This window comes from Ursus maritimus, unplaced genomic scaffold, assembly GCF_017311325.1.
Source record: "Ursus maritimus isolate PB19 unplaced genomic scaffold, ASM1731132v1 scaffold_30, whole genome shotgun sequence".
NCBI lineage: Eukaryota > Metazoa > Chordata > Mammalia > Carnivora > Ursidae > Ursus > Ursus maritimus.
Genome location: NW_024425564.1, coordinates 28,345,992 through 28,368,063, shown reverse-complemented (window position 1 = coordinate 28,368,063; position 22,072 = coordinate 28,345,992). Strand labels below are relative to the sequence as shown.

Here is a 22,072-nt window from a genome sequence, read left to right as displayed (position 1 = left end):
ATGGGGATTAAGAGGGCACTTGTGTGATGAGCACAGAGTACAGAATTACTGAATCACTAGATTATATACCTGAAACTAATATAAAAATAAATACATATAAGACATTTTAAATACTAAGGAACTGACATATGTAAAAAAAAAAAAAAAGGCACAGTATACCAACGAGGTCAGATTCCTAATTGCTCAAACATATCCATCCATCCCTTCTTCCTTACTCAAGGATCCTGGTTTTGTTTGATGTTGCAACATGCTCAGTTACACTGCCTTCCTGTATCCCTACTGTCGTCCACAGTTGTTGCATGGTCCTGTTCTACAATGAGATGTAAAGAGAAATCTACTGTTGGAACTTTCTGGAAAGCTACTATTTTACCAATAAAAGAGGGAGAAGCTCAGCTGGCACACCCCTCTTGCCCTTTGCGTTTCTCAACTTTTCTGCTTAGAATCTGGACACAGGGGCGCCTGGGTGGCACAGCGGTTAAGCGTCTGCCTTCAGCTCAGGGCGTGATCCCGGCGTTGTGGGATCGAGCCCCACACCAGGCTCCTCCGCTATGAGCCTGCTTCTTCCTCTCCCACTCCCCCTGCTTGTGTTCCCTCTCTCGCTGGCTGTCTCTATCTCTGTCAAATAAATAAATAAAATCTTTAAAAAAAAAAAAAAAAAATCTGGACACAATAGCTGATGTACAGGAACCATCTCCTGGTAGGACTGGAAACAAAAGGGAGACTTCGCGGGGCAGCCACACCAGCCCTGGACAGGCTACTTCCAAACTCCTTATCACGAGAAAAAAATAAAGTCCTCAATTGGTTAAGCCATCGCAGTTGGGGTCCTGTTATAGGTGGACTGATACAATCCTGATAAAATAATCAATACAATAAACGAAAAATATACACCCATCACTATTCAGTAACAACTAAATTAACCTACCCATTAATTCAAAAGCAAAACCGACGGAGATCGTACCTTAATAGTAGTATTTGATTTCATACCACATCGGTAGGTCCTTGCTATCTGTGGAGTAAGGTGGATTTCCTTGGTAAGTTGTCTCCATTTCCTACACTCGGGTATTGTACACTGAACCTAGAAGGAAAGCAACATGTCAAGGTGAGTTGGCTAATCTTGAACTAGCAGGTCTATCCAACAACACTCACTCTGCCATCTTTTCCACAAGATCCAACCAACCTTTTTGTACTTGGGAGTACTTTTTCCTCCCCCTTGCATCACCACCACCCATAGAATCCACTTTTACCCCACGAGGGTAATGACTTCTGATTCAATACTAGCTCACGCACAGGGAAAGTGCAAAGGGGATCTAAGCACTGTTGTCAGAAAGGTTTTCCAGCTCTAACCGAAGGAAACGATCAGAGCTAAATTTAGTCAAAAAGTATGCACATTAAATGCACTGTGGTATTCTGAACTGGATCCTGGAACAGTAAGAAGGACACTAGTGAAAAAGCTGGAGAAATTCAAATAAAGTCTGCAATGTAGTTATTAGTACCGTACCAATATTAATGTCTAGCTTTAATCAGGGCTGGTGGATGATAACATCAGGAGAAACTGGATGAAGTATAGATGGGAATTCTCTGTTACTATCCTTAAGACTTTTCTGTAAATTTAAGATTCCAAAATATAAGGTTTATTTTTTTAAAGTATGCAGATATATATGAAAAGAATTAAGCTGGACGCCTACTTCACACACATACAAAAATTAACTCAAAAATGGGGGCTCCTGAGTGGCTCAGTCAGTTAAGCGTCCGGCTCTTGGTTCCAGCTTAGGTCATGATCTCATGGGTTGTGAGACTGAGCCCTGCGTCAGGCTCTGCATTCGGCAGGGAGTCGACTTGAGACTCCCTCTCCCTCGGCTCCTCCTCCTGCTCATGTGCACTCCAAAATAAATCTCAAAAAAAAAAAAAAAAAAAAACCTCAAAATGGATCAAACATCTAAATGAAGACTGAAAGTGACAAAACTCTTCAGAAGAAAGGATCTTCATGACCTCAGACTTGGAAATAGATTCTTGGATACGACACCAAAAGCATAAGCAGCAAAAGAAAAAAAACAGACTAAACTTCAAAATAAAAAATTCTGCACGTCAAAAGACACTATCAAGAAGTGAAAAGGCAACTTATAGGAGAAAATATTTTCAAGTCCTGTATCTCAAGGGTTTAGGATCCAGAATATATAAAGAACTCTTACAACTCAACAATGAAAGATATAAACAACCCAATTTAAAAATGGGTTGTTTAAAACAGATGTCTTTTATTTATTTTTCTTGTCTGCTGCATGAAGAAATAAAAGGCACCTAAATTGGTAAGGAAGAAGTAAAACCGTCCCTATTGACAAATGACATGATAATATATATAGAAAACTCTGAAGACTCCACCAAAAAACAATTAGAATAAATGAATTCAGGAAAGTTGCACAATATGTTAATATACAGATATCAGTTGTGTTTCTACACTCTAATAATGAAGTAGCAGAAAAAGAAGTTAAGGAAATAATCGTATCTACAATTACACCAGAAAGAATAAAAATACCTAGAAATAAACTTGACCACGAAAGTGAAAGACCTGTATTCTGAAATTATAAGACGTTAATGAAAAGAATTGAAGACGACACAAATAGAAAGATATACCATGCTTGTGGATTGAAAGAATTTTCTTTCTTTTTTTTTTAATATTTTATTTATTTATTTGACAGCGAGACAGCCAGCAAGAGAGGGAACACAAGGAGGGGGAGTGGGAGAGGAAGAAGTAGGCTCCCAGCGGAGGAGCCTGATGTGGCGCTCGATCCCAGGACTCCGGGATCACGCCCTGAGCCAAAGGCAGATGCTTAACGACTGAGCCACTCAGGTGCCCCGAGAAGTAATATTCTTAAAATGTCCGTACTACCCAAAGCAATCTACAGATATAATGCAATTCCCATCAAAATACCAACAGCATTTTTCACAGAATGAAAATAATCCTGAATTTGTACGGAACTACAAAGACTTCAAATAGCCAAAGCAGTCTTGAGAAAGAACAAAACTGGAGCTCTCACAATCCCAGATTTCAAGATACACAACAAAGCTGTCGTAATCAAATACTATGGTACTGGCACAAAAACACAAAGGTCAATGGAACAGAATAGAGAGCCCGGAAATAAACCCATGTTTATATGATCAATGAATCCACAATGGGGTGGCAAGAATATACAATGGGAGGAAAGATGTTACTTTAATAAATGGTGCTGAGTAGGGGCGCCTGGGTGGCACAGCGGTTAAGCGTCTGCCTTCGGCTCAGGGCGTGATCCCAGCGTTGTGGGATCGAGCCCCACATCGGGCTCCTCCGCTATGAGCCTGCTTCTTCCTCTCCCACTCCCCCTGCTTGTGTTCCCTCTCTCGCTGGCTGTCTCTATCTCTGTCAAATAAATAAATAAAATCTTTAAAAAAATAAAATAAATAAATAAATAAATGGTGCTGAGTAAACTGGACAGCAGCATACAAAAGAATGAAACTGAACCACTTTCTCTCACCATACCCAAAAATAAATTTAAAATGGATGAAAGATTTAAATGTGAGACCTGAAAGTGTAAAACTTCCAAAAGGAACCATGGGTAGTAAATTCCTGGACATTGGTCTTAGCAAAATATTTATGGATAGGTCTCCTGAGGCAAGGGATACAAAAGCAAAGACAAACAACTGGGACTACATCAAAATAAAAAGCTTTTGCACCGTGAAGAAACCATCAACAAAACCCAAAGGCAACCCAGTGAACAGAAGATATTTGCAAATGACATCTCTAATAAAGAGTTAATATCCAAACTATATAAAGAACTTCTATAACTCAACACCAAGAAAACAAATAATCTGATTAAAAATGGGCAGAAGACCTGAATAGACTTTTTTTCCAAAGACCTACAGTTGGCCAACAGACACATGAACAGATGCTCAACATCACTCATCATCAGGGAAATGCAAATCAAAACCACAATGATATCTTACACCTGTCAGAATGGCTAGTGTTGAAACAAGAAATGTAAGTGTTAGTGAGAATGTGGAGGAAAAGGAACACTCGTGCATTGTTGGTAAGAATGCAAATTGCTGCAGCCACTGTGGAAAACATATGGAGTTTCCTCAAAAAATAAACAGAATTACCATATGATCCAATAATTCCACTCCTGGGTATCTACCCAAAGAAAACAAAAACACTAACTTGAAAAGATACATGCACCTTATATTTACCGTAGCACTGTTTAAAATAGCCAAGATATGAAAGCAGCCCAAGTGTCCATCGATAGATGAATAAAAAAGAAATGGTATACATACACACAACAGAATATAACACAAACATAGAAAAGAATGAGATTTTGCTATTTGTAACAACATGGATGAACTTAAAGAACATTGTAATAAGTGAAACAAATCAGAGAAAGATAAATACTGGATGATTTTGCTTATATGTGGAACCTAAAAATTAAATTAACAAACAAAGAAACAAAGAGACTCTTAAATACAGAGAACTGGTGGTTGCCAGGGGCAAGGTGGGTAGAGGGATGGGTGAAACAGGTGAAGGCAACTAAGAGCTACAAACTTCCAGTTATAAGTCACAGAAACGAAATGTACAGCACAGGGAACATAATAATTTTTTAAAAATGGGCAAAAGACTTGCACAGATATTTCTCCAAAGAAGATAAACAAATGGTAAGCACACAAAAAATGCATTAATCATTATGAAAATGCAAATCAAAACCACAATGAGATACTCCCACTAGGGGTATGTGTCATTCATGCCTACTACGACAGCTAGAATCAAAATAATGGAAAACAAGAGTTGGTGAGGATGTGGTGAAATTTGAACCCTCACACAGTGCTGCTGGGAATGAAGACCCAGCAGTTTGCTATGGAAAAGAGTATGGCAGTCCCTCAAGGGGTTAAACAGTTCCCATACAACCCAGTAATTTTATCCCTAGGTATACAACAGAACTGAAAACAGGTATTCAAATATTCATGCATAAGACGTCCATACCAGCAACTGTATGCAATAACTAAAAAGTGAAAACAACCCAAATGTCCATCAACAGATGATTGACGAATGGATAAATAAAATCTGACCAATCCATACAATGGAATATTACCCATGAAAAGGAATGAATTAGAACATAGATGAACTGCAAAAACATGATGCTATGTGAAAGAAGCCAGTCATGAAAGGTCACATACTGCATGATTCCTTTATATAAAACACCCAAAATAGGTACCTCACAAAGACAAAGATCAGTGGTTGCCAGGGGCTAGGGGAGGGGGAATGGAAGGTGACTATTCGATGGGCACAGATTTCCTCAGTGAATGATGTAAATGCCTTGGAATTAGCATTTGGTTGCACAGTGCTATCAATGTATTAAATGCCACTAAATCATGCACTTTAAAATAGTTAGTTTGGGGGCACCTGACTAGCTCAGGGGAAGAGCACGTGACTCTTGATATTGGGGTCACGAGTTCGAGCCCATGTTGGGTGTAGAGAGTACTTAAATAAAACTTTAAAAAAGTAAAAAAAAAAAAAATAGCTAATTTTATGTTATGTGAAATTTGCATTAATAAGAAAATTTTAAGTGTGCAAGAGAAGCTCAAAATTACTTATATTTTTAAACTAGCAAATCATTTATTAAGTGATAATATATTTATCTCATATATACAATCACTAAAATATATTTTCAAAGAACGGCTACATGGAAAAGTAAAATTAAATCAATAAACTAAAATTATACACAAAGTATGATTTTCAACCTAACTAGGATCTGTACACTTCTTTGTACTATGTGAATTATCAAGGTTTTCAACAGAAATAAAAAATGTGATATGTTTTAACAGACCCAGAAAGAATAAGTGTAATAATAGAAACATTTCCTAAAAATCAGTATTTTCACCCATCCCTGCCTTTCGCTCCACAACCTTTTTCCAGGGCAATACAGCATTACACTTTTTACCCAATAGGGGAGCTGCTGGTCCGCCATGAAAGCTTTGGGACTAGGTTCAGTTTTTCCATTGCTAGTCCATATTTTTTTCCAAGTAGTATATTTGTCATATCCGTCCTTATGGCTGAAAAAAAAAATAAAAATAAATATATCAAGCTAGAAGTTCACCAGGTTTTCTGAACAGGGGGCAGGTCAGCAAGCCTTTCATAAAGGATTTAACTAGCTACATCATAAAGAGAGGGAAGGTTATCTCGGTACCCGTCAAAGAGGTGGTCGGGAAGGGTGCATTCCTTCCCGTTTAGTATGGAAAACTATTAAGACGGGATCTCCCCCGTCTGTCCAGCACCCCACAGTTGTCGGCATCCTCCCTCAAATCTCTGCAGCACTGCCCCCATGCACGGTCACAGAACAGCAAAGCAGGGCCTAGATTTTTCAGAACGTGCAGACCAGGAGTTAGCAGGCACTTCCTGAGCCCTGAGCGTGCACACACGTAGCACAGACACACACCCAGCCACTGCATCAAAGTTCTGGCTCAGCTGTAGTCGGCTCAGGCACGGGTGAAAGGGTAGAATAATTCAGTAAGCCTGGGGGCTCCGTCTTAACTGTCTGACCCCTTCCGCAGCCCCCCGCCACCGTCCCCTCCACCATGGCAAGCTCCAACAATCAGCGAACAAACCTTCTGTAGTAATGGTCAAAGCATTCATTACAGAAATGCTCCCCACAGGAGAGGTGATACCATCGGGATGTGTAGCCGTTTTTGGCACACCTGAAAATAGCAAAACACGTGTAGCTTCATAATGAATAAGCATGTTGTCCCGCTTTTTAAAAACAGGTCTTAAGCACATCCTATGAGCCCATTTTGCACCATCTCCACTTAGAATCCTAACAACCGAGAGTTGAGGACCGGGGAAACTTAAAAGGATGTCTGATCCCTCGTAAAACCTGGTGAAGACACAGGGACTTAAAGACCCATGGTACGTAACCCAGCTGGCTGCACAGCACAAGGGCCTGGGGCTTAGACGTTTTCTCAAGACTCCCCCAGAGCAATGAGTTTTAGGGTACAGAACAAGGAACGTGGCCGTGCTTGCTGTGAGCGGTGAGTGCACGAAGGAGACGGGGCAGTCTCCAGCAGTAACGCATGGCCCACCACCGAACAGCCAGCTGCAGTCTGTCCATCACGCAGGCGCTCCGGCAAACAGAACCTGCCCCACGGCCGATCAGGGAGCACAGGACGACCTCCGATGCCACGGTGAACACTACCACCACCACCTCTTCGTGGTTAAAAGATTAAAATGGGATTTGTTTTCCAGGTTTTATTGACGCGGAAGCCTTAACTGACGATTTTTCTGGGGAAGTAAAAGGTCATGCTTGGGTCATGCCCATAAAAATGGCAAGAGTGAAGGTAGCTCCGTGGCTGAGACCGGTCCGTGTCTACTGAAGAGGAGGAATGTTATCTGAGGGGGAGGAGAAGCACAGGGGAAGTGAACACATGCTGGTCCCCACTGGGGGCCCAGGGTCCTCTCCTACCCCCTCCCCCCCACCCCAGGAGAGGTACAGCCACAGTGGGCGGATTGGAGGACGCTGATTGGTGGCTGCTAGAGCTGCCACGACTAGGTCTCCCGGGGGAGCACAGAGGAGGGTGCGGTGTGCACGAAATGCACGGGAAGCGTCTCTATTCTTAGACGACTTCCAGTATCTATATCTATCTTTAGGAAAACTCTCCTGGAGGATGATGCTCCCCCCGGGCGGGGAGGGGCGGCCGAGGCCCGCCTGCCACACGGACCTTTCAGAAGCGCTTGCAAAGCATACGGGACACGCTACTGTGCAGCCTGACTTCTCACATCTCCTGTACTTCTTCTCTGACCCGCCGTCCTCATCCTCATCTGTCGTCTCTGTTGCTTTTTTCTTCGCCTGAGGAACAACCGGCTGAGGTTACGCGATTTCCCCCAGAAGGGCCCAGGGTGAAGGAGGTGGGAAGTTCGAGACTGAAATAACTTTGCCGCTGTGAAAATCAACAACACCCTGGCAGCAGGTGAGGGGCTGACAATACAGCAAGTTCTCAGAGACGGCAGTGTGCAAATAATTCAGTGACTTGCTGCAGATACAGAAGCAGCACTTGAATGACAGGTCTCCGAGGACAGAGCTAAAATGCACATGAGCCTTTCTTAGGAAAAAGCTGTACCAGTCAAAGCAAAAGCTCCTCTCATATCAAGACTTTTATTCTTTTCTTTTTTTTTTTTTTTTTTAGATTTTATTTATTTATTTATTGGAGAGAGAGCTTGTGGGGGGGGGATGGAGAGGGAGAAGGGAGCCCAACAAGGAACCCGATCCCAAGACCCTGAGATCATGACCTGAGCCAAAGGCAGATGCTTAACCAACTGAGCTACCCAGGAGCCCCAAGATTTTTTTTCCCTTTAATTAGAATAGTCATATCCTCTCAGTACTGCAGATTTTAAAACATTGAATAATTTTACTTTTTTTTAAGTTTATGTATTTATTTAAGTCGTCTCTATGCCCCACGTGGGGCTCAAACTCACAACCCCAAGGCCAGGAGTGGCACACTCTTCCGACTGAGCCAGCCAGGTGTCCCCGAAAGCTGAATAATTTTAGAAAAAGAGTTACATCATTCAATATTTTTCTTAAAAAAAAAAAAAAGAAAAGAAAAAGCCCTAGAAAAGAGATGGCAGCAAGTAACCTGCCAACAGCAGCCGACCAGCTATAAACTGAAGTCCACATTCCTATGAATGACGCCAAGCCAAGCATGGTCTGGCCTCAGCTCACATCCTGGGAGCAACCACACAGCTGTGGTTCTCTGAACAGCTCATGCTGATTCACACTCCATGCCTGTCCTTGCAGGGACATCTGTCCCTCTGCCAGATGTACTTTTTTCTACATTCTACCACTTTATCACACCGCGCTGTGATTGTTCCGAGGGGAATTTCTCCACTAGGCTACAAGTTCCTTGAGGACTGGAATCGTACCTTTTCATCTCTAATACTTCAGCCCCAATCATCCTAAGGTTGTGGGGCACCAGGCTGGCTCAGCCAGTGGAACATGCGACTCTTGATCTCGGGGTTGTGAGTTCAAGCCCCAAGGTGGGTGTAGAGAGGACTTAAAAATAAAAAAACTTGGGGCACCTGGGTGGCTCAGTCGGTGAAGCGTCCAACTCTTGATTCAGCTCAGGTCATGATCTCGGCTCAGGTCATGATCTCCGGGTCGTGAGATCAAGCCCTGTGTAGGAGCTCTGCACTGGGGACATGGAGCCTGTTTAGGATTCTCTCTCTCCTTCTCCTCTCCCTCTGCCCTCCCCCCTAACCCCTGCTCCTACTCTTTCTTTAAAAACAAACAAAAACCCAACAGGTGCATTAATGAACAAATGAATAATACCTGCCTACCGGAGCTCCTCAAAGGCAGGCTATCCGGAGAATGATCAAAAGATGCTTTTTTCTTTGTCCTCCTCCGTGGTGTTGCCATCGTGTCAGAAAATCTTCAAAAAAAAAATTAAATTAAATAAGTAAACAATAATACTTTCAACACTCTAGATTAAAGTTACTATGTAGCTTACTAGGTAAGAGCATATGCTCTGCAGGTAGACTGCACTACTGTGAAGCCACTGCTTTCAAGTTACTTAATCCAAGACTAAGCCTCAGTGTTCCCGTCTATGAAATGGGCACAGCAAGTATGTACCATAGCAGTGGTATTTAAAGCACCAGACCTGGCATACTTTAAGTACTTAATAAATGCTGTCCATTTGTAGTATATACATTTAAAAATATAAAAACAAGAAACACCACACAGATGACCAATAAAAGAATTACACTGCTGTTTGTAAAATTCAATGAGTAAAAATACCTGGTCTTTGTCTGTCTGCTCCTCTCCCTCTTACTGTGTCTTCTCAGTAGCTCCTGAATTTCGATCTTATTATACTTTACAAAGAAAACTCAGTTGCTCCCTCTCAGTAAAATCTCAGGCACCCTGTCCAGTCACTACTGAATTTAGGAATCTGGGTTAGACAGTCACTGGTATCTTCTACTAGAAAAATTTACGAGCTCTCAAACTGGTTTAAATAGCCGCATAAGCATTAGGAACCAAAGTCTATAAGAAAAATAATGCATAGTAACCAGGAAAGATTAAGAGTTATCAAATTAGTATTTTTCAATTAAATAAGAAATAAAAATGCTTACCATAAGTATGCAGTAACATACAGATTTTACAATCATCACAATTCCTTCCCTGATCCGTGTATTTATTACACACACACACACACACACACACACACACACCCCATGAACATAGGACATACCTATGGGTAAGGAATTTGAAAGTGGAAAAGTGTTATAAGATACAAATTCCACAAATATAATCTTCATCTTGGAGAAAAGCTTTGAGGACCTTGTAATCCTACTGTTTCATATACGTGAATTGTACTAACATTCATAAGAGCATTTTTCATGGATTATTAACACCACATGTGAAAACTCTGTTTGCCACCTACACGGACTTTGAGAAATCTTGACATCAGTGGTAAAGACGGCCTAACTCAGTCTTCACTTTCTCAAAACCATTATGTTATGAACGCTTAAATCCTGTAGATTCTGAAATGCGTTCCTATTAAGCATTAAAAAAGGTGCCTTTTGGTTTCTATACCACTCATTATACTGCTACATAAAGCACTACTAATGTTAACATACCTACTGTTTACCTATAATTCTTATACCCAAAGGCTTTCTGGATCACATTTATATTTTCAAAAGGCGTCCAATCTAACATATCTCTTTATATAATACATATATTCCACGTTATTCATAAAATGAGCCACAAAGCACGTATAAATATGTACATAGTATATGTAAATATATAGTATATGTAAGGATTGCAGCAAAAATATTTGAGTCTAACGTGGGGTTTAGGAACATAATCAGCCTAGTTTCATGCAACATTTGGCCCTGTTACCTAGGAATACTGGCAACTCAAAGCATAGTTTCTGGATATTTCAACAAACATTTTAATCCAACTGTGTACTGGAAAATACATATTTAATTGCAATGAAGAATTATATAATTCAAGAAATGGTTAAGAGGAAAGGAAAACATTAACTATAGAAGCCACTGTTAAATCTGTGTTGTCTAGGAAAAATATAAGTAAAGATTTTTAAGTGTTCGTACACTTTCACCTTTATACAATATACGGTGACATTCTCTCATCCTTTTCTGACACTATAATTTCTCTGTTTCCACTGTTGCTGGGGTTTGGGGGCTCAAGATGAAGGGGAAAACGTTTACGTTGGAAGGACTACAGCTTGGGTGTTTTTCAATACAATCTTAGAAATACTGATCACAAGTGCTAACAAATTAGTATAAAGTGCTCTCACCTGGTTTTTCAAATTGATAAACGCAACTCAACAGAACCAATTTGTTTCATGTTCAATATAATTATATAAGCACATTTCTTCCTAATTTTAAATTTATAGCTTTGGCTTTCAAGTGACAAAAGGAAGAAAAAAGTGAGGTTTTGGGGGGAGGTAAATTTATACGTGCATATACCAATGTCTCGATTTCTATTTTAATAATTCCCAGGGTTTTTTCCTAAAGTAGCCTATTGAATAATATTTTTTCCAAAAAACGCACAATTCACAAAAATATGAATCCAGACTTCAAGTTGGAATAAAAATGTACAGGGGCATCAGCATACTTTCTAAAAATAAGACAAACTACCAGAAACTTCTTCAGAGACAACAGAAACAAGAATTTCCCCCAGGGCCACTGAAAATACGGCAGGACTAGCACCTTCTTGCACCCACGCTAATCAAGTTTTCCGAAATATGGATCCTGTTCAACTGCCTGAATGCTTTATTGACTACTTTCTCTGCCTGAAAGACAATTTAATTATTGGTCATTTTCTCCTCTACCTCCTGAAGAAAACTTCCCTCCCGCCCCTTCTTCCACTACAATAGATTTTTTAAAAAAGGAACTGACCTAACAAAACGCAGCAGCCCTGAGTGGTGTGTATGCCTGCAGAGCCTCGAGCTCCCCAAATGGAGCGGTCTGGGGACTCCCGCACCCCACCCCAGGGAAGGCTGGGCCTCCATCTGGCTCGACTCCACGTTACAGAACCTCAACTTTCTACAGCTGGGCCTGCCTCTCTTCCTTCCTCTTTCACCTGCCAGCTGCCGGGCTGTTGCCTAACAGCTCGGGTAATCGGGCCGCCCCCTCCGGGTCCTCAGGCCCGCAGGAGTTACCCCAGCAACCTGGCAATGCCGCTCGTGTCTGAACGCGTGGTGGCTGCGCCGGAGTATTACTATAACACCTGCAAGGCTGTGCGGGCTCCTGGCCGCCACACCTCGGCTGCGAAGAACGAGCCAGGGAGTTCCTACCCCCGGACTGGGGGCTCTCCGCGGGCCGCAGACACTCCCCAGGTGACAGGGCTCTGACAGTCCCCAGGAGGGAGCCCCAACGTGCCCGGCGCCAGCTGCAGCCGCCTCGCTCTCCGAAAAGCTTTCTCGTCTCTTCTCCCAAGTCGGAGAAGCAACAGCCTCCGGGGCTCACCTTTGCGCCAGAGAGGTGCAAGGAGCCGGGGGGGAGAAGGCACCCCTGCACGGAAAGGAAGCATTGTAGGGGGGTTAGGAGAGACCCTCAACCCCGCGACGAACTGGGGAACCCCGTCGCTGCTACACGCCAGCCCGGGAATCCCCCCTCCCCTTCCTCAGACCCCGCACCCCCTTTCCAATACGGGGAGGGCGGGGGCAGCCCCCAGCGCACCGGTCCACCTCCCACCCGGGCGAGGGGCGCTGCACAGGGGGAGGAGGGCAGCCTGCACCCCAGCCAAGCCGCTTTGTGAGGAGCTGTCACCCGAAATCCGCCGCCGCCCCCGCGCCCGCCCCCGGAGCCGCGTGCCCCGCACCTGGGAGCGCGGGCGAGACGCTGCGCGCCGCCCGGGGCTGCCGGCGCCTCTCCGGAGCCGCGCGCCGCGCGCACAGGACAGCAGGATCCGCGCCGCGAGCCGCAGCCCCCTCTCGGCCGCCGCCGCCGCCGCCGCTTCCGCCCCTGTCACGGCGTGACCCGGGGTGGGAGGAGCCGGCGGGACCAGGGAGGAGTAGGGTCCCCGCCTTCGCCTCCGCCGCGGCGCTCGCCCCGCCCTGGCCATTTCCGCCGCTGCGCAAGCCGGGGCGCCTGGGGCGGGGGGCGGGGTCTGTGCGCAGGGAAGGGGGAGGGAAGGGGAGGGGAGGGGGAGGGGAGGGGGAGGGGGCTGGCCCGGGGGCGGGGCACGCGGGCTCCGTCCTTGGGGCCCGCGGCTGCGCCGGAACCAGCTGCAGGCTGCTGGCCCCGCGCGAGGTAGGCTTCCCTGGGCGCAAGAGGGTGCGGGAGAGTTGGCACGACTTGCTAGGTGCGAGCCTGTGATCGGATTCCGGACTGGGGTATCTTGACGAGCGTGGGCAGCCCAGCAATCCGCGCCCTGAAATGGGGTTCAGGAAGCAGAATGGGACCTGGGAATAACGAGGTCGGGCGATGAATGACCTTTCTGAGTTCATGATTTAAAGTGCCCCCAAAGCATCGTTCTGTATTAGAGGTTTTTAAGAAAAGAGAAGTACTTGCTAAATAGTGATGCTTTGGGGTCGAGGGTGGGGGTGGGGGAGTGGGAACTGGGGTGCTGTAAATATTCAGTCTTGCTCCAAGGTTGTTACGCACGTGTATGCATATCTAAAAATTCACTGACCCATACTCTTAAAATCTGCGCCCTTTAGAGAAGTTATTATTCAAATTAAAAACATTTAAAAATCTAAAACAGAAACATGTTTTTTTGAAAAGGAGAGAAACCAGACTTGAGAGTCCATGCAAAGAGGACTTAGGGGGCCAAACTAGCACATCACCTGCTTCCGTGTATGGGAGGTACAATTGTGAACTTTGTCTTTCCTGATTCTTATAATTTGCACTTTTATCTTTTTAGAAAAAGAAACTATTTCTCCTGAAAAGCACGTGGGCAAGTACACATTGAGATGCCATTAGAACAGCTAAGAAGTGGTTAAGTTATATACACGATGTTAACTTACATTTCGAGTTTGTGTGAAAAGGATAGAATTGTCCAATTTCAGGTTGCCCTGGCTCTATGATGAAATTATGCTTTCCTTTTGTTTAAAGTAGAGAACAGCTTTATGAAGGCTGGAGCTCAGGTTCCAAAGTTTCTGGCTGAAAATGTAGACGGGAAAACTGTAACTCTCTTTTGCTTTTCTGTACCCAATATAATCAGATACCTCTCTCTGACCTCTCAGAAGACTGAGAGTTACCTCCTGACATCAACAGGACCTTGCAAAAGCATTTGTTAACAAATGTTTTCTAAGAAGTGAATTTATGTTCCCAATACCAGGGGGGTGGGGGGGGGGGTGCCTTCTCCTTAAATCCTAAGCCCCCTGGAACCAAATTTTGCAATAAAGGGAACTTTTCCTGAAATACCTGCTTGTAGGTGACTATTTTGCTATTTTCATTAATAAAACATTAAATTAGACCTGCCAATAATAGCATGCTAGTATAATCCAAACTAAATTAGTTTCACTGATTCAAAAGGAATATTAGAATTAATCAAGTTATATTGTCCTTAGTATTACAGAGTTCACATTGAAAGGACATTTTCCTCATACCTTCAGACAGATTTGCAGTTATGTTTAGGTGTCCTTTTTTTTTTTCCTCAGTTCCTTTTGTGTGCATTTTCCCATGCAAAAAAGGAACTACAAGAAAATTATTTGAAAATACGAACTTATGGAATAGAGATAGGACATCAAACCCACATTTGCTCCCTCCTGAAACCCCACCAAAACAACAACAGGGTTTTTTAAAGGCATAAACCACTACGGTAGGGAGAACAGATGAAGAGACAAGCGCAATAAAATTTTGAAATCTAGAAGGCAGATGGACAAGTGGTAAAGGATATTGCAGACTGAAGAAAGCTAAGTTCTAAACTAGCAATGGGGAAAGCCAATAAACAACCCTGTTTGCATTACAGAATCCCCAAATGCTCAGGAATTAGCGGTACCAGGTTCCTCCAGGAGGTGGAAGGGTATGATTGAAAGTAGAAGCATTGCTTGAAAATTCTGGTTTGGAAAAGGCTAAATCCCCAGATCCCTTTCCCAACTTCCTGCAACAAGGCAACTGCCTGTCCTTTGCTGCACGAGCAGAGTTTGGGGGGAGGCGTTATTCCCTGCAGAAGGTAAGGACTCTCTGGACTGGGAGACACAGTTGGGGACTGGAGTACCATACTGAAAATGGAGACTAGTTGAACACAGGCAAACTGAATGTTGGGACCCTCTCTCACGTCTATGCTTTTCTCACGTGAGTATAGAACCAGGGCCCCCACTTGATCCTTACAACAGGGGTTGGGAGAGCCATCTATGGAAAGTCTGACCAGTCAAAAGAAAATAAAAATAATGACATTTAGGTTTCCACATGTAATCCACTCCTATCATCCTTACAGTGAAGCTTACAGTCAGTGAGCCCACCCACAAACTTAAACATCTAATCAGCTTTTTGGTACTACTCTTAAACATGAGCAGATAATAATAATTGCTAAGCATTTGAGGAAAGTCACTAGTTGAAAAGACAGAAGACAAACAAATAGAGTGACTCATAGGGAGCAGACTATGCAGATAAAATATTATATCCAGTCTATATGTGAAATAAGAACAAAATAATATAAAAAGAACGTCAGAAACAAAATATACTCTTGAAAATTAAAGACTTGACAGCAGGGAAGAAAAACCAAATAAAAAGAAATTTTATTTAAAAACTAGAAAGGTAGATAAAAAATTAAGGCAGTCTCAGAAAATAGAGCAAAAAGACAAAGAGCTGGAAAATAGAAAAAAAAAATGAGAACTGTATAATACTAGGTCAGGAGGTTTTCTACAGCCAAATAAAAGGGGTCCCAGAAAGAGAAATAGAAACAAAAGAGAGACATGAATAATTCAAGATTTTTTCCAGCATTGAGGGATATGACCTTCCAGATTAAAAGAACTCAGCCAAATGGTTGAAAACACACCCAAAAGAAGGCATAGAATTATGAAATTGGAAAAACTAGGGGCAAAGGAAAAGCCTTGTGAGAGAGAAAAAACATATTGGCCTCATGGAAAATATTGGGATCAGGATGTCTTTGAACTTAAGCAATATCTCTGGAAACTAGAAGACAACGGAATGACTTTTTCAAAATTGTGGAAAAAAAAAAAGTTTTCTAACCAAGCATTCTATACCCACAAAAACTACACATCAAGGATTGAGAATAGTATGAAGTTATGCAAAGTCGCAAAAATCTTTTCTCCTATGCACCCTTTCTTAGAAAGCCGTTGGAGATTGTGCTTCATTGGTATAAGGACAGTTTAAAGAAAAAAAGAAAGAGGGAAACATAGGATAAAAGAAACAGGAGATTCATCAAAAGATGAAGAAATCTTCAGGGTGATGATCAAGAGAGATCCCAGAATGCTAGCCATGTAGTAAGAGTGGAGAGCATGCAGCTCAGAAATGCTAGCTATGTAGTAAGAGTGGAGAGCATGCAGCTCAGAAATGCTAGCCATGTAGTAAAAGTGGAGAGCATGCAGCTCAGAAGTCTTTGGAGAGTCTTCTCCAAGAGGGTAATATTGGTAGGATATCTGATAACGGAAAAGATTGAGAGTGTATTGACAGGATATTAGGATAATTGGTGGAGTTTGGAGTTCAATTAGTAGCAAGTACATAGAAATTTTATAAATGAAAAAGCAAGACAGTTATTAACTGCAGAATTAAAAATTTGTGCTGGAAAGGAAAAGTAATCACAGAATACTATATGGTTTAGCTGCGAATAGTATTTACGTGGTCATAAGAATGTGTACCCCAAGTATTTCATCAAAAATAGGCTGTGTCTATGTGGGGGCACCTGCCTGGCTCAGTCAGAGGAACATGTGACTCTTGATCTTGGGGTTGGGAGTTCGAGCCCCACTTTGGATGGAAAGCTTACTTAAGTAAATAGATAAACTTTAAAAATAAATAGGCTATGTCTATGTTAAAAGGATGGGGAAAATGAGAAAGTGGTGTGTGTTGGGAAGTTGAAAGAGTGAAATGGGTATCTTTTCTCCATGCTACCTAGAAATGAAAAATCAAGATAGAAAATAAGCATGCTATTTTGAGATACAGAGCTAGATTGCAAGACTCAGCTAAAAGAGTTCTCACTCTTTCTCACTGCTGTCTTCGTGACTCTGAAACTCTTTAAATCATATACATTATAACAGATTAAAAAATAAGAAGTAAGCATTAAAAGAAATGTTAAAAATTAAAGAGTGAGATGCTAGAAAAAATTCTAAGCTTACAAAAATTATAAAGTGTGGCCTGCCTGTTGTTTTTGTTTGTTTGCTTGTTTTGGGGGGCGTTTTTTGTCCTCTCTTTTTTTTAAAACTTAAGCCCTTTGGACTCTAACATTAAGATATAATTCCGTTTATTTAAAGCTCCTTCCTAATATGTAGTATCAGGTATGCCTCTACCACCAGAGTCACTGAAAAGTAATTTTTCAGATGGCTTTTCCTTGGGTGTTGAAATATTTTTAAAAGCCAGTCAGCTAAGGATAATCGGTTTTTATTTCATTCATCAATAGAATTGCCATGCCCTTAAATAACAACATTACATATATTTTCCATGCAGGCATTGGAGCCATCTGCTTGTCAGGCAAAGGTGTCTCCGGAACCATGGAAGATACAAGAACATTCCTTGAGGTTAAAGAGTACCCTGATACCGAGGTACAGAAAAACCAAGTACTGACCCTGGAAGAATGGCAAGAAAAGTGGGTGAGCCGCAAAATTGGATTCCATCAAGAGCAAGGACATCAGTAAGAAACGTTTGGTTTATGACAGAGAAATGCTCTATCAGAAACTGACTTTGGAAATAGAAATAGTAATATAGGTACACATTATTTGACTGATTTTACGAAGCACGGGTTTAGTTTTTCATGTTTTAGCGTCTCTGAAATAGCACGCGTCTCTGGGACGTCATAGGCTGATCGGCAATCTGATCTCTCCCCAGGGCGTATAAATAATAGTGTGACTTACAGTTGCAGGCATCTGAGATTCATGAAATACATCTTTCTTTTAAGCCCCCGTAGCATCTGGGTATTGGTCATGCCTATTTATATATACAGCAGATGCCCACATTAATGTGTAGATCTCTTTATACTGAAAAGTGGTGGTGTTCTTTGTTTGAGAGAGAGAGAGAGAGAGCGCCAGCATGAGTAGGGCAAGAGGGGGAGGGGCAGAGGGAGAGGGAGAAGCAGGCTCCCCGCTGAGCAGGGAGCCCCACGCTGGGCTCCATCCCAGGACCCTGGGATCATGACCTGAAGGCAGACACTTCACTGACTGAGCCCCCCAGGTGCCCCATGAAAAGTGGCAGCGTCCTGACTTTGCTTTCCGAGAGCGTGTGTACAAATGTAAAGTGTTCTCTACGTGGTGGAGGAAGAGAAGCAGAGAGAAGTTAATACGGGAGGTAGGATGGTGTCTGGGCCAGTGCTAAGTCTTGTTCTCGGCAGCCACCTGACTTCCCAGGGGACAACGACATCATCATCATCACCTTTGCACACTGAGCGGTAGTTGGGGCATCTTCCCAGAGCCAGCGTTTGGGTTATCTTTGTCGTGCGGGTGACCTTGGAAGAGCCACGTCTCTACAGAGAGAAACTACAGAAATAAACTTCCCAGAGCTTCAAAGTCAGAGACCTGAGTACATGTTTAGAGAACTTCCCATAAAAGGAATGTTGAAAAATTCAGTGGGTCCAGAGGCTCCCCATCTCGCTCCCTTTCTCTCTCTCTCTCTCTCTCTCTCACACACACACACACACACATTCAGGAAATTAATAAAGAATTTTTAAAACATTAAGAAAAAAATAACTTTGAATTACTAATGGGGCAAGCCCTGAGGTTAGTCAGATTACCTACTCACGAGCTATGTGACTAAGCGAGTTATCTCACCTCCCTCTTCCTTCATGTACAAACTGGAGAGAATAATAATGAATGTTTTCTACTCTGTGAAGTTGTGGGGAATATTCAGAGATCATGCACGCAGAGTACTTAGCCTCCTACGAGTGTAGTCCTTTCCTCTGTGCATTGGGCTAACGAAAACAAAAATATATCTCTTCCTCCCCAGGCTATTAAAGAAGCATTTGGATACTTTCCTTAAAGGCGAGAATGGACTGAGGGTATTTTTTCCTCTTTGTGGAAAAGCAGTTGAGATGAAATGGTAAGAGCAGATAAGCATTCACACACTTCCTTCTCTTGATGACACATACGCTGGGTAAATATTTAATAGGATGTAGGTTTAAAAATTCCATTCTCAGGACGTGCACAGTGATTCTTGATTTTTAGTAGACTGTTACTGATGGGTTCATAGAGATAAATATTCACAAACAGTAAGGCACAGTACAAACCACTGGTGTGATCTAGTCTTTCTGTATTGAGTTTCTAAGAAAAAAAAATTATAGTTTGGAACCAGTGGTGGGGTTGCAGGGCGTACAGAGGACTAGCCTTCTCTCTTATATCTGCAACTTCTTTGTGCCCAGGTTCATTTTTGTAGGTGGTTTAGGAATTTGGCTAAGTTAATTTTAGATATTTTTAATAGAGGTGGACAGAAAAATTCAAAATGAAATACAACTCTTCGGCAAGACAACGTGTAGCCCACGGTTCAGCCCAGCTCTCCCCTCCCACTATGAGCACATAGGTGATTATTTTTAAAAAATCATTGTTATAAAACTAGTGATGAGGAAGTTATTTCTTGTGAGTAATTCTCTGTGAAGACGCTATTACTACAGATTACCCTAAAGTCACAAATCTGGCAATCATTTTCTATATGGAACTCAGTTGCGGGGTGCCTGGGGGGCTCAGTTGTTACGCGTCTGCCTTCGGCTCAGGGCATGATTCCAGAGTCCTAGGATGGAGCCCCGCATTGGACTCCCTGCTCCACTGGGAGCCTGCTTCTTCCTGTCTTACTCCCCCTGCTTGTGTTCCCTCTCTCACTGGCTGTCTCTCTGTCAAATAAATAAATAAAATCTTAAAAAAAAAAAAAAAAAAGAACTCAGTTGCAATGATAATGCATGGACACTATTTTTTTTTTATTTTTTAAAAAGATTTCACTTATTTATTTAAGAGAGAAGGAGCATGAGAGTGAGGGAGGGTCAGAGGAAGAAGCAGACTCCCGGCTGACTGGGGAGCCTGACACAGGCCTCCATCTCAGGACCCTGAGATCATGACCTGAGCCAAAGGCAGACGCTTAACCGACTGAGCCACCCAGATGCCCTGCACGGACACTATTATACATGCCAAGATGTACCATTAATTTAAAGCTTGAATGTTGAGAAGGTTGTGGTAATTAGGCAGGAAAGAACATTTTAAAGTATCTATAAAAAGGATTAGTAAATGAAAAATTTAGTACCTTGGAAATGCTCTATTTCCTGTATAAATGTAGGTGGGTGACCCAGAGAACACAAATGCATTCGGAACTGATTTTCGAGTACAGATGTGGCATTCTTGAAGCCAGCTGAGCCTTTGGGACACAGCAGCTGTGGCATCCAATTCTCAGGTGGCCATGACATTGAGAATATTTAAACTATATCATTAGACTTACACCTAACCAACTCATTGAACCAGAAGAGTTGCTTTGGAAACTACTTGCAAGAAAATCATTAACTCTATAAACAGATTGTCTTACTGCCATGTCCTTACGTGTTAACAATCTAGCACTAGCAGGGATTTTGGACAAGATTAGGAAATGGAATGATAAAACAGACAATTAAATGTGATTGTCGAATATTTGGGGTCTAAAGTCATTTGTAACAAAAGTACCAGAACTAAGCTATTACAATTGCAGGTAAGCCTTTATATTAGAGGATTTTTCGTTTACGTATCTCATCTGTGTATTGAGGTCTGTCCAGATATCAGATGTAAATAGATAACTACAAGGCAAAGCCCAAAAGCACTAAAATAAAACGTTTAACACATTTTCTTAGGTTTTGTTTTAAGGACAATATAGTCCAATATAATCCAGCTTATGTCAGTCTGTAATAGGCTCTGCTTTAATTTTCAAATGTAAATAAAAGTCCTCATAGCCCAGGGTGCCTGGGTGGCTCAGTCGGTTAAGTGTCTGCCTTTGGCTCAGGTCATGATCTCAGGGCCCTGGAATCGAGCCCATGTCGGGCTCCCTGCTCAGTGGAGAGCTTGCTTCTCCCTCTCCCTCTGCCCCTCCCCCTGCTTGTGCTCTCTCTCTCTCACTCTCTTTCTCTCAAATAAATAAATAAAATCTTAAAAAAAAAATTCCTCATAGCCAGTTTGGATAACTGTATGGAGAATTAAAAACTACTAAATTGTCCTCAAGTAGAGGCACTTGGCTAGCTGAGTTGGAAGAGCATACAGCACTCGATCTCAGGGTCATGAGTTCAATACCCACAATGGGTGTTGAGCCTACTTAATAAAATAAAAATTTAAAAATTCCATTATTTAATAAACAAGTAAATAATAAAACATTAAAAGATAGCCCCTGTATATTAACTTACAAATTCAGTAGGAAATATAAAAGACAAGTTATTAATATGTTTATTTTAGAACTATATGTTTAATTTAGAAATAAAGTTTATGCTCTGACCTCACTGAAAGTGATAGTCTTGTGTGCGTAAGAGGTACGATCAATTCCGCTCTACCTCTTGTTTTGAAAATGTTTAACTTCACTCTGACTCCATTGATAAATCAGGGAACAACTTGAGCATGACGTGAATTTCACATTCACTTATGTGTCATTCGTGTGCAAAAAGCATGAGGTAAGAGCAAAAAACCACATGCAGCTGAGTGCAGTCATGTGAGAAGGGACAGGACGCACCCGTGCACACGCCTGCAACAGCTCCCGGACACCCCAGGTGACCTGTGTGCTGGGAGCCACTCCCATCCACAGCTGGGCTTAGAACTTTCCAGTAACCCCCTTCTGTCTGTCAGGGCACAATAACTCACAAGCTGCAGCCCTTCCAGCCCTCTGGGGTATTTATATATTTTGCAGCCATTTAACATGTTTAAAACACTGTGCCACCATTTCTGTTAGGTTCCTGCTCTTTTTTTTTTTTTTTTTTTTAAGATTTTATTTATTTGACAGAGAGGG

At 42.4% G+C, this 22,072-nt stretch overlaps 2 protein-coding genes across 8 annotated transcripts in view; one reads left to right on the top strand and one right to left on the bottom strand.

The window, feature by feature from the left end:
- Nucleotides 1–12,972, bottom strand: part of KDM1B (lysine demethylase 1B) — a 56,793-nt gene extending 43,821 nt beyond the window's left edge. Inside the window, exons 1-7 of one of the 4 annotated variants that reach the window (XM_040645091.1) lie at nucleotides 12,846–12,972; nucleotides 12,491–12,535; nucleotides 9,333–9,432; nucleotides 7,729–7,856; nucleotides 6,622–6,711; nucleotides 5,958–6,069; nucleotides 959–1,075 (exon numbers count right to left, since the gene is read on the bottom strand). In XM_040645091.1, coding sequence (XP_040501025.1) covers nucleotides 959–1,075; nucleotides 5,958–6,069; nucleotides 6,622–6,711; nucleotides 7,729–7,856; nucleotides 9,333–9,419 — 534 coding nt within the window. In that variant the 5' untranslated portion in view covers nucleotides 9,420–9,432; nucleotides 12,491–12,535; nucleotides 12,846–12,972. Of the gene's footprint in view, nucleotides 1–958; nucleotides 1,076–5,957; nucleotides 6,070–6,621; nucleotides 6,712–7,728; nucleotides 7,857–9,332; nucleotides 9,433–9,797; nucleotides 9,818–12,490; nucleotides 12,536–12,845 lie in introns of those variants that run through there. The other 3 variants (XM_040645092.1, XM_040645090.1, XM_040645093.1) reach the window with 3 other exon arrangements.
- Nucleotides 12,973–13,180: 208 nt separating this feature from the next.
- TPMT (thiopurine S-methyltransferase) overlaps nucleotides 13,181–22,072 on the top strand; it is a 25,467-nt gene continuing 16,575 nt past the window's right edge. Inside the window, exons 1-3 of one of the 4 annotated variants that reach the window (XM_008692781.2) lie at nucleotides 13,181–13,276; nucleotides 17,594–17,777; nucleotides 19,082–19,174. In XM_008692781.2, coding sequence (XP_008691003.1) covers nucleotides 17,638–17,777; nucleotides 19,082–19,174 — 233 coding nt within the window. In that variant the 5' untranslated portion in view covers nucleotides 13,181–13,276; nucleotides 17,594–17,637. The other 3 variants (XR_005838816.1, XM_008692782.2, XM_040645089.1) reach the window with 3 other exon arrangements.